The sequence below is a fragment of the Xenopus laevis genome, chromosome 1L, assembly GCF_017654675.1.
Source record: "Xenopus laevis strain J_2021 chromosome 1L, Xenopus_laevis_v10.1, whole genome shotgun sequence".
Taxonomy (NCBI): Eukaryota; Metazoa; Chordata; class Amphibia; order Anura; family Pipidae; genus Xenopus; species Xenopus laevis.
Genome location: NC_054371.1, coordinates 164,803,374 through 164,816,452, shown reverse-complemented (window position 1 = coordinate 164,816,452; position 13,079 = coordinate 164,803,374). Strand labels below are relative to the sequence as shown.

At 38.2% G+C, this 13,079-nt stretch overlaps 1 protein-coding gene across 4 annotated transcripts in view; it reads left to right on the top strand.

Annotated features, from left to right (window-relative positions):
* The window catches only part of patz1.L (POZ/BTB and AT hook containing zinc finger 1 L homeolog), a 28,028-nt gene that overhangs the window by 12,404 nt on the left and 2,545 nt on the right, over nucleotides 1–13,079 (top strand). The window contains exons 2-5 of one of the 4 annotated variants that reach the window (XM_018261620.2): nucleotides 4,137–4,200; nucleotides 4,737–4,796; nucleotides 8,435–8,606; nucleotides 10,988–11,125. In XM_018261620.2, the coding sequence (XP_018117109.1) occupies nucleotides 4,137–4,200; nucleotides 4,737–4,796; nucleotides 8,435–8,606; nucleotides 10,988–11,125 (434 nt within the window). The remainder of the gene's footprint in view (nucleotides 1–4,136; nucleotides 4,201–4,736; nucleotides 4,797–8,434; nucleotides 8,607–10,987; nucleotides 11,126–13,079) is intronic. The other 3 variants (XM_018261622.2, XM_018261627.2, XM_018261631.2) reach the window with 3 other exon arrangements.

The window sequence follows — 13,079 nt, the reverse complement described above, 5'->3', positions numbered from 1 at the left end:
TTCAAAAGAGGAAGTGGGAACTGTTCTCTTGGGCCAGAAGTTCTTATTTTAATTTCTTCAGTTGTCTCCCTTTAAAGCCTATAAGGGATATTTTAAGACTTTTAATGCTTACTGTGATTACTAATTTTAAGTTTTTTTAGTAAAAAGTAGGGTCAAGTCTCTGTCTTTGACCCACTGTTAAAGGGATCCTGTCATCGGATCAAAACACATCAGTTTATAGTGCTACTCCAGCAGAATTCTGCACTGAAATCCATTTCTCAAAAGAGCAAACAGATTTTTTTATATTCAATTTTGAAATCTGACATGGGGCTAGACATTTTGTCAATTTCCCAGCTGCCCCTGGTCATGTGACTTGTGCCTGCACTTTAGGAGAGAAATGCTTTCTGGCAGGCGGCTGTTTTTCCTTCTCAATGTAACTGAATGTGTCTCAGTGGGACATGGGTTTTTACTATTGAGTGCTGTTCTTAGATCTACCAGGCAGCTGTTATCTTGTCTTAAGCTCCCCATAGACGCGACGATTCTTCTTGCCGAACGACCGATTTTAGGGAAGCCCGACCAATCCTTCGAAATTATCGTGCGGTTAGTGGTATTTGAACGATCGTACATCTTTTTTTTTTTTTTTTAACAATTCGTGTTTATTTAGTTTCAAATGTACACATTTAACAACATATCACTGATCAGTATATGTTGTACAATGAATAATATAGTATGAAATGCCATCAATAAACATAAACAAATAAACTTTTGCAGTGTCAGTTATTTACAGGTTCTACATGCATACCCTAGACCAATAATACTAGTACACCATTCAATGTAAAATAAATAACTCTTAGGGGCAGATTCACTAAGGGTCGAATTTCGAAGTTAAAAATACTTCGAAATTCGACCCTCGAATTGAAATCCTTCGACTTCGAATATCGAAGTCGAAGGATTTAGCGCTAATCCTGCGATCGATCGATCGAAGGATTTTTCGTTCGATCGAACGATTAAATCGTTCGAATCGAACGATTCGAACGATTTTAATTCAACGATCGAAGGAAAATCCTTTGATCAAAAAAAGATTAGCAAACCTATGGGGACCTTCCCCATAGGCTAACATTGACTTCGGTAGGTTTTACCTGCCGAAGTAGGGGGTCGAAGTTTTTTTTAAAGGGCAAGTACTTCGACTATCGAATGGTCGAATAGTCGAACGATTTTTCGTTCGATTCGTTCGATTTCGTTCGAATTCGAACGAATTTAACCAATTCGATGGTCGAAGTACCAAAAAAATACTTCGAAATTCGAAGTATTTTTCATTCGAATCCTTCACTCGAGCTTAGTGAATCGGCCCCTTAGTGTGTTAGGAGTCTTGAGCAACTTCCGGGTCCAACCATACTGCCCATATTTTGTCAAATTTCTGGGGGCAGCCCCTCCTAAGGTATGTTAATTTGTAGTAAGGAATTGCTTTTTCGATCAGGTTCTCCCATGTTGAGAATTTTGGGCCCCTGTCCGATTTCCAATGTATAGCTATTGTCTTTTTTGCATACATGCACAGTAAAGTGACCAATGTTCTCTGACCACGCCTGGGTGACACATCTTCCACCTGATTAAGTAGCATTACCATGGCGTCAAGTGGGAGAGATATTCCCGTTCTATCTTGTATACATTCTGCCACTTTTCCCCAAAATCGTTGCGACCTTGGGCAAGTCCACACTAAGTGCAGAAAATCTGCTGGGGAATACTGGCACCTAGGACATTCTGGACTTATGTTAGGGTTAATCTTGTGCAGTCGTTGGGGGGTAAAATATATACGATGTAGGTATTTAAGTTGGTTTAATCTATCCCGGCTGCTAATGACCCCCTCCATGGTTGCTTCAAGAATGTCTTCCCACTGCTCACGATTAAGCTGTGGGATATCCTGCTGCCATTTTTCAAACAATTTCGGCAAGTACGTGCTACTTGCAAGCATCAGTCGGGCATAAAATAGAGCCAGCACCTTCCCCAGACCCACTGTATGCACTAAACTTTCTATAACTCCAGGTGTAACATCCACGGTTAGGCCACCAAATTGAGCCACCGCAGCATGACGCAGTTGTATATACCTGAAAGACATCGCAGGTGGTAAAGAGAAGGTATGTTTCAGTTCCTGAAATGAGAGAAGTGTGCCCTCTGGCATTATATCAAAAATATATCTGACATCATACCGTGCCCACAAGTGAGGATCCGGAATAGTAGTGAACTGTTTCAAAGTAGGGTTACCCCAGAGAGGCATGTATTGTGAGCAGTGCGGTGAGGACTTGGGGAAGTATTTCATTACCACCCGCCATGCTTTAACAACTGTTTTCATCAATGGGGTGGCTAGCCGGGTGTAGGATGTGCCCCTGTATAGGAGATTTTTAAGGTCCTCTAGGGAGCCCAGTAATTGTGCCTCAAGTAGAGTAGCTGCATTAGTCAGTGTGGGGGAGGTCCATCTCCATGCTATTGCTAATTGGGAGGCCAGGTAATACATATAGGGATGTGGAGCAGCCAGTCTCCCTCTCGCAGTTGGCAACTGTAGCGTCTGGAGAGAGATCCTAGGCTGCTCACCATTCCAGAACAGTGACAACATGAGGCTATTAAGTCTACGAAAGGTTGAAAGGGGGATCGGTACTGGGGATTGGCGGAAAGCATATGTGAGCTTGGGAAGGACTATCATTTTAAAGAGGTTCACCCTGCCAATTAACGTCAAAGGCAGACGTCTCCATTTCTCTGATTTGCTTTCAATGATCGTACATCTTACGATTTTTCGGCCGACATCTGTCGGGAAATTGATCGGGCAGGTCAAAAAATCTTTGTCGACCCCAGTGCAATCTATCTATGTTTGCAGGGCCAAGCAGGCAGCTCCCCTTTGTTTTCCTGGTAAATTGGTTTTTTTAGTTGATGGTAAATTCGTACGATCGTTCTGAGAAGATCGTGGTCTCATGATCAGGATCTGATCTTTTAAAAATCTCAACATCTATGGCCAGCTTTAGGGAGCTGTTATCTGGTTACCTTCCCATTGTTCTTTTGTTTGGCTGCTGGGGGGGGAAAAGGGAGGGGGATGATATCACTACAACTTGCAGTACAGCAGTAAAGAGTGATTGAAGTTTATCATAGCACAAGTCACATGACTTGGGGCAGCTGGGAAATTGATAATATAGATTTCAAAATTGAATATAAAAAAAATCTGTTTGTTCTTTTGAGAAATGGATTTCAGTGCAAAATTCTGCTGGAGCAGCACTATTAACTGATTAATTTTGAAAAAAAATATTTTTCCCATGACAGTATCCCTTTAATGTCTTATTTAAGGCTTGCGTTGACCAACATCTTAGTTATTCTTACATTTCCCAACATAAGCACAGTTTTTTCATGCAATTCAATTGTTACTTATGTATATTATGTTACTTAATTAATTATGTTACTTCTTTATGTATATTAATCAGGATGCACAACCTGGGGGGGGGGGTGCAAGATGCTGGCACTTTCCACATGTGGTATTAAGTACAGGGCTCCTTTGCGTCTGACAGTTGTGATGCTTATCCTGGACTTTAGTATGGCCAAGGGTACAGAGCACAGAAGCAGAGCCAGAAGGGCCAGACACAAGATTATCTTGCATGTAGCTTTTTTGACATGGTATCTTAAGATCCACTCACACTAAATATTGCATTGATAGCCTCCAGTGACAGTTATTGACCTCCGCAGTAGCTGTTTTGTAGACTGCATTTTTTTTGGTTTCTCCATTACTAGCATTTTCACTTCCTAGGTCCTGTTTATCCCGTACTCAACAGGAGGAATAAATATTGGACCAAAAATACAGATATGGATGATTATAACTTGGAAATATTAGAATGTCTGATCATTGGAGTAAATGCTGTGAAGGAATTCCTGTCACATTTATCAGCCTGGGGTTCTCGACTATATATATATATATATATATATATATATATATATATATATATATATATATATATATAGACAAATACATACATATATATATATACACACAGTATATATATATATATATATATATATATATATATATAGAACATTCCCTTACTCTTTCTGTTTTTAAAAAAAAAAATACGTTAAACTTTCTGTAATAGTGAGCTTATATCTGTGATTTTTTTTTTCCCCAACAGGCCGGACCACCTTAATGGGCACATTAAGCAGGTTCATACATCAGAGAGACCCCACAAGTGTGAGGTATGGAAAGGGTCAATGGGCTTAGTGGTCTGGGATAGACTTCTGAGAGAATGAGAGAACGCTAGAGTATTTTACCTTGTGTGACTTAAAGCACCAGTCCCACTTTGCAAAGACCTCTCCTGCAGCCTCTTAACACCAGAATATGTTTTCTTGTACTTTCTAAATCTCCTTTTACTCTCTGTATAATGTTTGGCTTTTCGTACCACAAAAGGGTGCAGGATTTATGATATATTTTTGTTCAACATCTCTCATGTTATGTAAAATGTACAGCGCTGCTTATACAGTAGCGCTAGAAAAATGATGGTGTTCATACATGCATTCATGTTAGCATATGGGTCACTGTATACAGGCTGTGCAGTACCTGATAAACTAAAATTAGATCTGACAAGTAAAAACAATATGAAACTGCTCTGTCATTGCCTCTAAGATTCCAGTGTCACAGCGAAGAGGACCCAGTTATAAAGTTCTGAAAATTCACATTTCCCTTTTCAAAAGCCCCACAAAAATGATTGTACACCCATTTTTTTCCAAAATAGAAAACTGCAGAAGGAATGTCCAATGAAGTGCGCAATGATCTGGAGAAAGGAGGAGGACAGGTAATCCACCATGAAAACAGTAAGACATATAGTTATGTAATGGACCAAGGAAGTGGGACTGGTGATTTAATGAAGGCTGTGCCAAGATGCCAAGGGGAGCATGTAAGAAAGTATGTGGGTTTTTAAAGGAATACTATACTATAATACGTCAAAATGTACCGGTGTATATATAGATATAGATAGATAGATAGATAGATAGGTCGGTAATGCATAGTGCTGCACTTTTTACAAACAAGATTTAGTATTTAGTCCTAACAATCTGAATTGCATCAAACTAAATAAGTGAAAAAACCTCGATTCACTCATGAATCTCCAGTTTCCTGGACCATCTCACATGGGGGTATATTTATCAAAGAGTGAAGTTAGAGATTACCACAGTCCACTACAGTGAAATACCACTTCTCTCCATTAATTTTTATGGGATTTTTAAAGGCGTATTTATCAAATGGTGAAAGTGAAAGTTTACTCTTTGATAAATACGCCTTTAAAAATCCCATAGAAATTAATGGAGAGAGGCGGTATTTCACTGTAGTGGACTGTGGTGACCTCTAACTTCACTCTTTGATAAATATACCCCATTGAGTCAATTTTAAGCAAAAATTCTGTTGTTTTTAGTTGTTTAAATTTCTTTCTAATGTAGTTATTTTAATCCATATTGGTGGCAAAACAATTCAATTGAGTTTGTTTAATGGTTAAATGATTTTTAACAGAGTTCAGACATAGTGATTCAAATTACGGAAAGATCCCTTATCCGGAAAACCCCAGGTCCCAAGCATTCAAGAAAATAGATTCTATACTAGTATTAGCCAACAGTCCACAGTTAATGTTATCACTAACCCTATCCTAATCTATGTCCCCTCTACCGGTCAGAAATAATAACTTGAATTGTATAAAATATAGTACAATTCAAGTTATTAAGATTCGAACTTCACAAGTCAGGTTTCAAGTCTGGGCTTGAGGACCAATAATTTTGATTGCGCTGTAAAGTAAAAAGGTAGCAAAGTTAGGGAGATATGAAACAAAACAAGCAAGGCTAAAGTATTTTGAAAACATTAATGAGAAAGAAAACTCCTGAACATTGTTGATCCTGTTGAGGGTAATTACACAATGTAATGATAGTATTCCTTTAAGATACATCTGTATAGACGAGTTTGTATGTATGATATAAATGAGTGTATTTGAATTCAAGTATGTACATGTGCTCCAAAAAAGGGCACTCTCACTTCAATCTTCAAGTGTATGAGTGAGTGACTACATGCATCTCTAAAGTGTTTTGTCCTCAGGTTCTAGGAAAGCAGTGGTATAATGGATTTATTTAGTTTAAAAGGGTTTAAACATACCTGATAAATCAAAGTAAATGTGATCAAAGTTTTGTTGTGAAAACGTTTTTCTGTTTTGTAGATTTCAGCTTTTGTATCGCTTTAGGACTGCTTCTGCATAACAGCCTTCATGGTTGCTCAGCTATCTGGTGTCACTATAAATTGGGTCATGCCGGAAATCTAACATGGATCTAGTACTTACCCTGACTTATTTAAGAAATTCACTTTTCCCCTTGCAAAGTTGTGGTGTATTGTTTGTTAGCACAGCTGAAAAGTGCAGAGAGGGATGCCTAGCGCTCTGTATGTAGAGCAGCTTCTCATTGGCAAGGCCACCCATTCACATTCTAGGAAGGCTGCTGTACAAAAGCTTCCCAAAAGTGATAGAAAACCTTAGATGTCTTGAAAACCATTATAAAAATACAATGGCTTGTAAATCTACTTAGAAGTACATGCCGTATATCGTAGTATCTGTGGGATAAGTAGCCAAGCATTGTAGATTTTGCATTTTACAGGTTCTTATATGTATATTTGCAAAGATAAGTGGGTGCCTCCGTGGTCATGGAAGTGCCATATTGTGCACCTCAGCTGTAGTAGATGTGCAGATTCTTCATAGACCACAACCAGCTAAAACATGGTACATAGCTGTAATTATACATGCATTTAACACAGTCATAGGCCAAATAAATGGGAGATAACCCTTCCTTATAACAAAGGAATGAAAAAATGATAAAGCAGAAAGTAAGGAAAAAGTGTATTGATTCGGCCTACTCTGTGCCTAATGTTTAGGTGTGTCATTATATAAGACTATTGGTGCATCTTCATACATGTGTTTTTATGTGGCGCAAAATTTGTATTGTCTCATTCTGTATAGGTGTGTTCATGTGCAACTGCCTTGCAAATGTATTTAGAAATTATATAATTTCTCTAACATTAATGAATAATAAATATTAAATAAAAATTAGTTTCTATTCTAGTTTTTCTATCACAAGAACGATTAGAGCATGATTTATTATTCAGTAAAGTGAGAAAACTGGTGAAGGACCTGCATAGTTTTGCACTGTAGACATCCACAGTGCTTTATCGTATGAATTCTTCTGGCTGTCTGAACCGAACCCTAATTTGCATATGCAGATTAGCATAATTTGCATATGCAAATTAGGGGCGGGCGGAAAATCACATGACTGTGTCACAAAACAAGGAAGTAAAAAATGTTTTCCCCTTCCCACCCCTAATTTGCATATGCAAATTATGATTCAGTTCAGTAATCGGCTGAATATTTCGCAAAGGATTCGGGGGTTTGGCCGAATCCAAAATAGTGGATTTGTTGCATCCCTAGTCAGTGTGTTTGTTTGGCAGTCTCACGTTTTCCAGTTCATTTTGACTAGTTCTCATTTGAGTGTAGGACAAGCCAAAAGCATCCACTAATGGATTTCCATGTGTATATCTGCAGGAGGGACAAAACTTTAAATGCAATTAGATATCATAAAAATATACCAGTATAGGTAGTTATTTGTATCTATCAAGAATGGAAACCTTTATTTTTAGGGTATAACTGTTAAAGGAGAAGGAAAGGTGTTTTTAGTTGGGGGTGCCAAAAGTTAGGCTCCCCCAAGTAAAAACACTTTTCCTTCTCCTTTAACAGTTATACCCTAAAAATAAAGGTTTTCATTTTTGATGGGGGTTCTTCCAATGAGCACCACGGAGTTTACCACTTCTTGTTTCTTACTGGGCCCTAGAATAGCCAAAATTGGCTTACAGCCTTTGAAAATGTTTTGGACCATTTTGAGTGCTGCTGCACCTTGGTAAAAATGTTCCCGTATGTCTCTGTAACTGAGCGTTTAACCTTTTCATGATTGCAGTATACATTTTTTTTTTAAATAACTAATGTGACAAAATCTGATTGTTGCCAAGAAGATATAGTGAATAAAGTACCCCCTCTTGTAAAATATAAGGATATTATAAGTTACCGAGGAGTTTCATGACCATATAAAAACACGAGGCCGAAGGCCGAGTGTTTTTATACAGGTCATGGAACTCCTCGGTAACTTATAATATCCTCATATTTTACAACTGGGGGTACTTTATTAATTATAATACACAAATTTTAGTGAGTCATGTGACAGAAATTACATCACTACTCACCGTTTATAACTGATGACATCACTACTCACCGTTTATAAGGATATATTTTACAAGATATTCATGGCTTTTGTGTATTATATATGTATTATTTACTGTGGATTTGGGACCACAAACTACACAATTTTAAAGAAACAAGCAAGTAAAGTAACAGCTGGTTTATTCCCCCTTCACACATAGACGTGTAACGCTTCATTCGCCACACGTGACCGGCTTCGCTCACACTTGGCTTGTCACGAGGACAAAGTTCCATGTCAGGTGTGCGGGAAATACCTGCGGGCTGCTTATATGGTCGATCATCTGAAGAAACACAGTGAGGGGCCCAGCAACTTCTGCAGCATCTGTAACCGAGGTAACTACAAGGGAATATTGGGGTTTGAAATACATTTTGGTCAGTGATCACAGATGGGAATGCTTTATTATGACATTAGAGAATGTTGAGCCTTATAAATAAATAAATGTGTGTGTGTGTGTGTGTGTGTGTGTGTGTGTGTGTGTGTGTGTGTGTGTGTGTGTGTGTGTGTGTGTGTGTGTGTGTGTGTGTGTGGTGTGTGTGTGTGTGTGGTGTGTGTGTGTGTGTGTGTGTGTGTGTGTGTGTGTGTGTGTGTGTGTGTGTGTGTGTGTGTATGTGTATGTATATGTATGTGAGGCAGTGATTACTGAAGCTATATATGAAGAATATCTGTAGTGTTGATATTGGCCAAATCTTTGAAAACCATTGCCCTGCTGGGTTATAGAAGCAGTCAAGTGATTGACTTGACTTAAACACCAGCAAGCTCTAACAATGTGTAGTTCTAGTTAGCAAGTTACTAAGAAATCTACTGACTCATTGTAGTAGTTATTTTGTTAGACATATGCGCATCACCCACACATACATCATTAGCAGATTCTTAAAGGTTCCAGTAACACCTGGAAATGAAAATAATCTAAATGCATTTACACAGTGAGAGAGTTTTATAATAATGTTTCAGGTGTTGAAAGTGTAAAAGCTAGCCCACTCTATTCTCTGTTGCACATTTACTTTATGCCCAGCTTGGACAGATAGTTCTTATTGGCAAGGCTTTTAGGGGTAGGTCATGAATGTGCAGCAGATAAAAGATAATTGAACACAGTTGATAAACATGTCAGAGTAAAAATAGAATGACTGCTTTAAAGAACACATCTTTATATGAGCTGGAAAATAAATGTTGGGTCAATTCAAATGAGTAATTTACATTTTTTGGTATTACTGGTCCCTTTCTCATTGATAAAATACCGGTGTTCAGGTCAATATTAGCTGTGATCATTATATGTTTGGGTGGGAGGAAAGTTAAACATGTTCATTACTGGTAATTTTAATTTACACAAATGTAGAATATAACCATTTAAGCTCCATCTAGCACATTCATGTCGGATGATAAAGAGAACATTACGAGAATTCTTCATGTAAAGAACAGTCAGATTCTTTAAATATAAACATATTGGGAAAAAAGCACTGATAGCTGTGTGGGGCTAGCTGAAATAACTGTTAAAATCCAGTGAGCCAGCCAAGTACCACACTTACCCCTGGATGTTGTCTGCACCTGATGGATCTGTATCATTTTCCCCAAAGTGATCCAGTAGTTGGCTGAAAGGGTTACTTTGCCACAGATCTTGCTAAATGTAATAAACTTAAGCATGATATGAAACCATCATTGTAACTCCTATTTTTTGTTAATCAATCAAAAGTAGGCTTACCTTAGAATACTTTTTATGAGCAGTAAACTCGGCAGTCAGCAGACTGGGCCACTTTGAGAAGTCTGTTACCGAGCAGCAGCTTTTGAACAAAATATTGATCTCGGAACAACTGATGTACAGTGTAGGAGCACTTTGTGGAACTAGGGCTAGACAGCCTGTAAGGTAGCGAGTAATAAGCAACTTGGGAGCAGCTGGCCTGCCAGTAAGTGGATGGCAAACTCTGACCTGTCCACACTATGCTTTAATAATCTTTGCTATTAGGGTTAAGAAGTGTCCGTAAGTAAAAAGACCTTAAAGGGGCTGTTCACCTTTACATTAACTTTTAGTATAATGTAGAGAGTGATATTCTGAGACAATTTGTAATTAGGTTTTCGGTTTTTTTTTAATTACTTGTGGTTTTTGAGTTATTTTTTTTTTAGCAGCTCTCCAGTTTGCAATTTCAGCAATCTGGTTGCTAGGGTCCAAATTAACCTAACAACCATGCACTGATTTTAATGAGAGACTGAACTATGAATAGGAGAGGGCCTGAATAGAAAGATGAGGAATAAAAAGTAGTAACAACAATACATGTAATAACAACAATACATGTAATAACAATACATTTGTAGCCACATTTGTTTTTAGATTGGGTCAGTGACCCCCATACGAAAGCTGAAAAGAGTAAAAAGAGGAAGGCAAATAACTATAAAAAAGAAAAAATGAAGACCAATTAAAAAATTGCTTAAAATTAGCTATTCTATAACATATTAAAAGTTAACTTAAAGGTGAAACACTTCTTTAATTTTGTTAGCCTAGTTGATCCGTGAAAATAATTTATCAAGGAATAGCTAAATATGCTTAATAAGTATTAACAATAAACAGACCTAAAAGCACCACTTTTTAGTAGTAAGTCGTTCAGTAAGACATTGGTATTCTGGGAGTTGACAGTTATTAGGAAGTATTGTGGGGTGTAAGATAGAGAGCAGTAAGAGGTCTGTCTGATTGTGGCAGTTTCTCATCTGCTTTTATCTTGTTTAGGTTTCTCCTCTGCCTCCTACTTAAAGGTGCATGTTAAAACCCATCATGGTGGCCTCCTCAGCACTGGCCCTCGGAGGCCGGAGTCCGTCCCCAACGGGGCAGCGCTCTTCCACTGTGTCAGGACCTGTGGCGTGAAAGGCAAGCAAGTCACAGCCAGTTGTTTCTGCAGATGGGATGCCATTAGGGCTGATATATATGTGTGAGGCCACACTAGAAATTTTGTTTAAACAGACCGTACACCAAGAAAGCTGAACTGACTTAATCATATAACAGTGTGAACATTTTCACCTTATTTTATTGCAATCTACTTGGTTAAATGTTTAGATTGGATAAGGAGAAATGAGTAAATTGCATGTGCCAACAATAGGATTGCAATAACAATGCAGTGAGAAAGCAATTCTCTTTTTAATTATTTTTGGGTTGCTTGCTCGAACATTATTTCATGCTGTAAATCAATCAGTCTCTAGTATGAACTGCCCCATTGGCTTTAGTCTCGTCATCTGACTTCTTGGTGCTGTCAGGTCTACCATTTATAGGTGAACTGAAATCACTAGTGCGAACTATGCTTAAAGGAACAGTAACACCAAAAAATTAAAGTGGTTTAAAGTAATGAAAAAATCATGTATTGTTGCCCTGCACTGATACAGGTGACCTGTTTGCTTCAGAAAGGGTCAGGCCACAAAAGCCGAAGTGCCGCGTGTGAATTGCCACAGGTGATTTTCATTTTAGCCGGCAGAGGGCAGGGGAAGGCAGTTCGGGGAGATTGTCGCCCCGAAGAAGAGGCGATTTGTCGCTGGGGGGACTAATCTCCCCGAATTTGCTTGTGTGGACTGACCCTAATTATTATGTTCTACAGAGCTTATCAACTATCTGCTATGTAACCTGAGCCTTTTCTCCTTTGAATGGCTGCCGCATTGCTACACAGCAGCTTATTTATATAAACAATAGTAGTGTTTCTGAAACAAACACAGCAGTTTTACCAGTGCGCGCAACCTTGCATTAGATTTTTATTACTTTAAAACACTTTCATTTTTTGATGTAACTGTTCCTTTAAGAGAAATGATATGTTTTACTAGGAGAGACTACAGAATTCCAAAATCATTACCACACATACACATCAATAGCATGCTCTATTCTTATAATGTAATAAAAGGTTACAAGTCTAGTAACAACCAACGAGTAGGAAGGTTGCCTGAAAACAAACACCTGATCATTGCACAAAACTAGCTTAAACCCTGGTTAAAATGAGAGCTGTTTTCTATTTCAGTCAGGCTTGTGGCATTAAATGTGTGGCCACTTCACCTTCTGAGTTTATTTCAGTTGAATCATTTTCAGGTTGTTTAATTTTTCACCTTTTTATGTCTTTCTAAAGCAGCTCTGGAAAGAGGGTCACCGACTCTGTAAACCAGGGGTGTCCAACCTTTTGGCTTCTCTAGGCCACACATGAAATACACAAACACTTTTGATTTGTAAAATTAAAGAAAATACACAGAAAAGAACTACAATACCAGTTGGATAACCAGATGGAGCTATACATTGGAATATGAGACACCTGGATATTAAATAGAATTATTATTATATTATTACTACTAACTGGGCAATGGGCAGAGTCCCGATCCTCCCTACTCCATCACATTGTTACAACCTGGCACAGTAAGCCTGTTCCTAAAAAGACGACAGACTGAGGTGGTTAATGTGTCTGGACTTAGAGAGCACAAAGTGTTATTTCACTCTTGTTTTCTCTGTATTTCCATACATTTATTTCTTAATTTCTTTATTTTTTTTCACTCTCTTCAAGCTGGGCCGCTTTTATATCCATCCTGGGCCGCAGGTTGGACACCCCTGCTGTAAACTGTTCTAAATTGATACATTTAGTTGGTTCATTTATTATCTTTGGCCCTGCTGATCAGAATGCCCGAGTTTTATTAAAGGCAACTGTTATAATTGATACAATAGTTGCTAATACTCCACGGATGTTTCTGAGAAATGTATCCACTAATGTAGCAAAATTGTAACGGTTCAGAATCTGCACTTGGATTTTTGAGCTGCCAGACAAACACCAGAGACAGGAACTTTTTTGAAATCCAGTTTT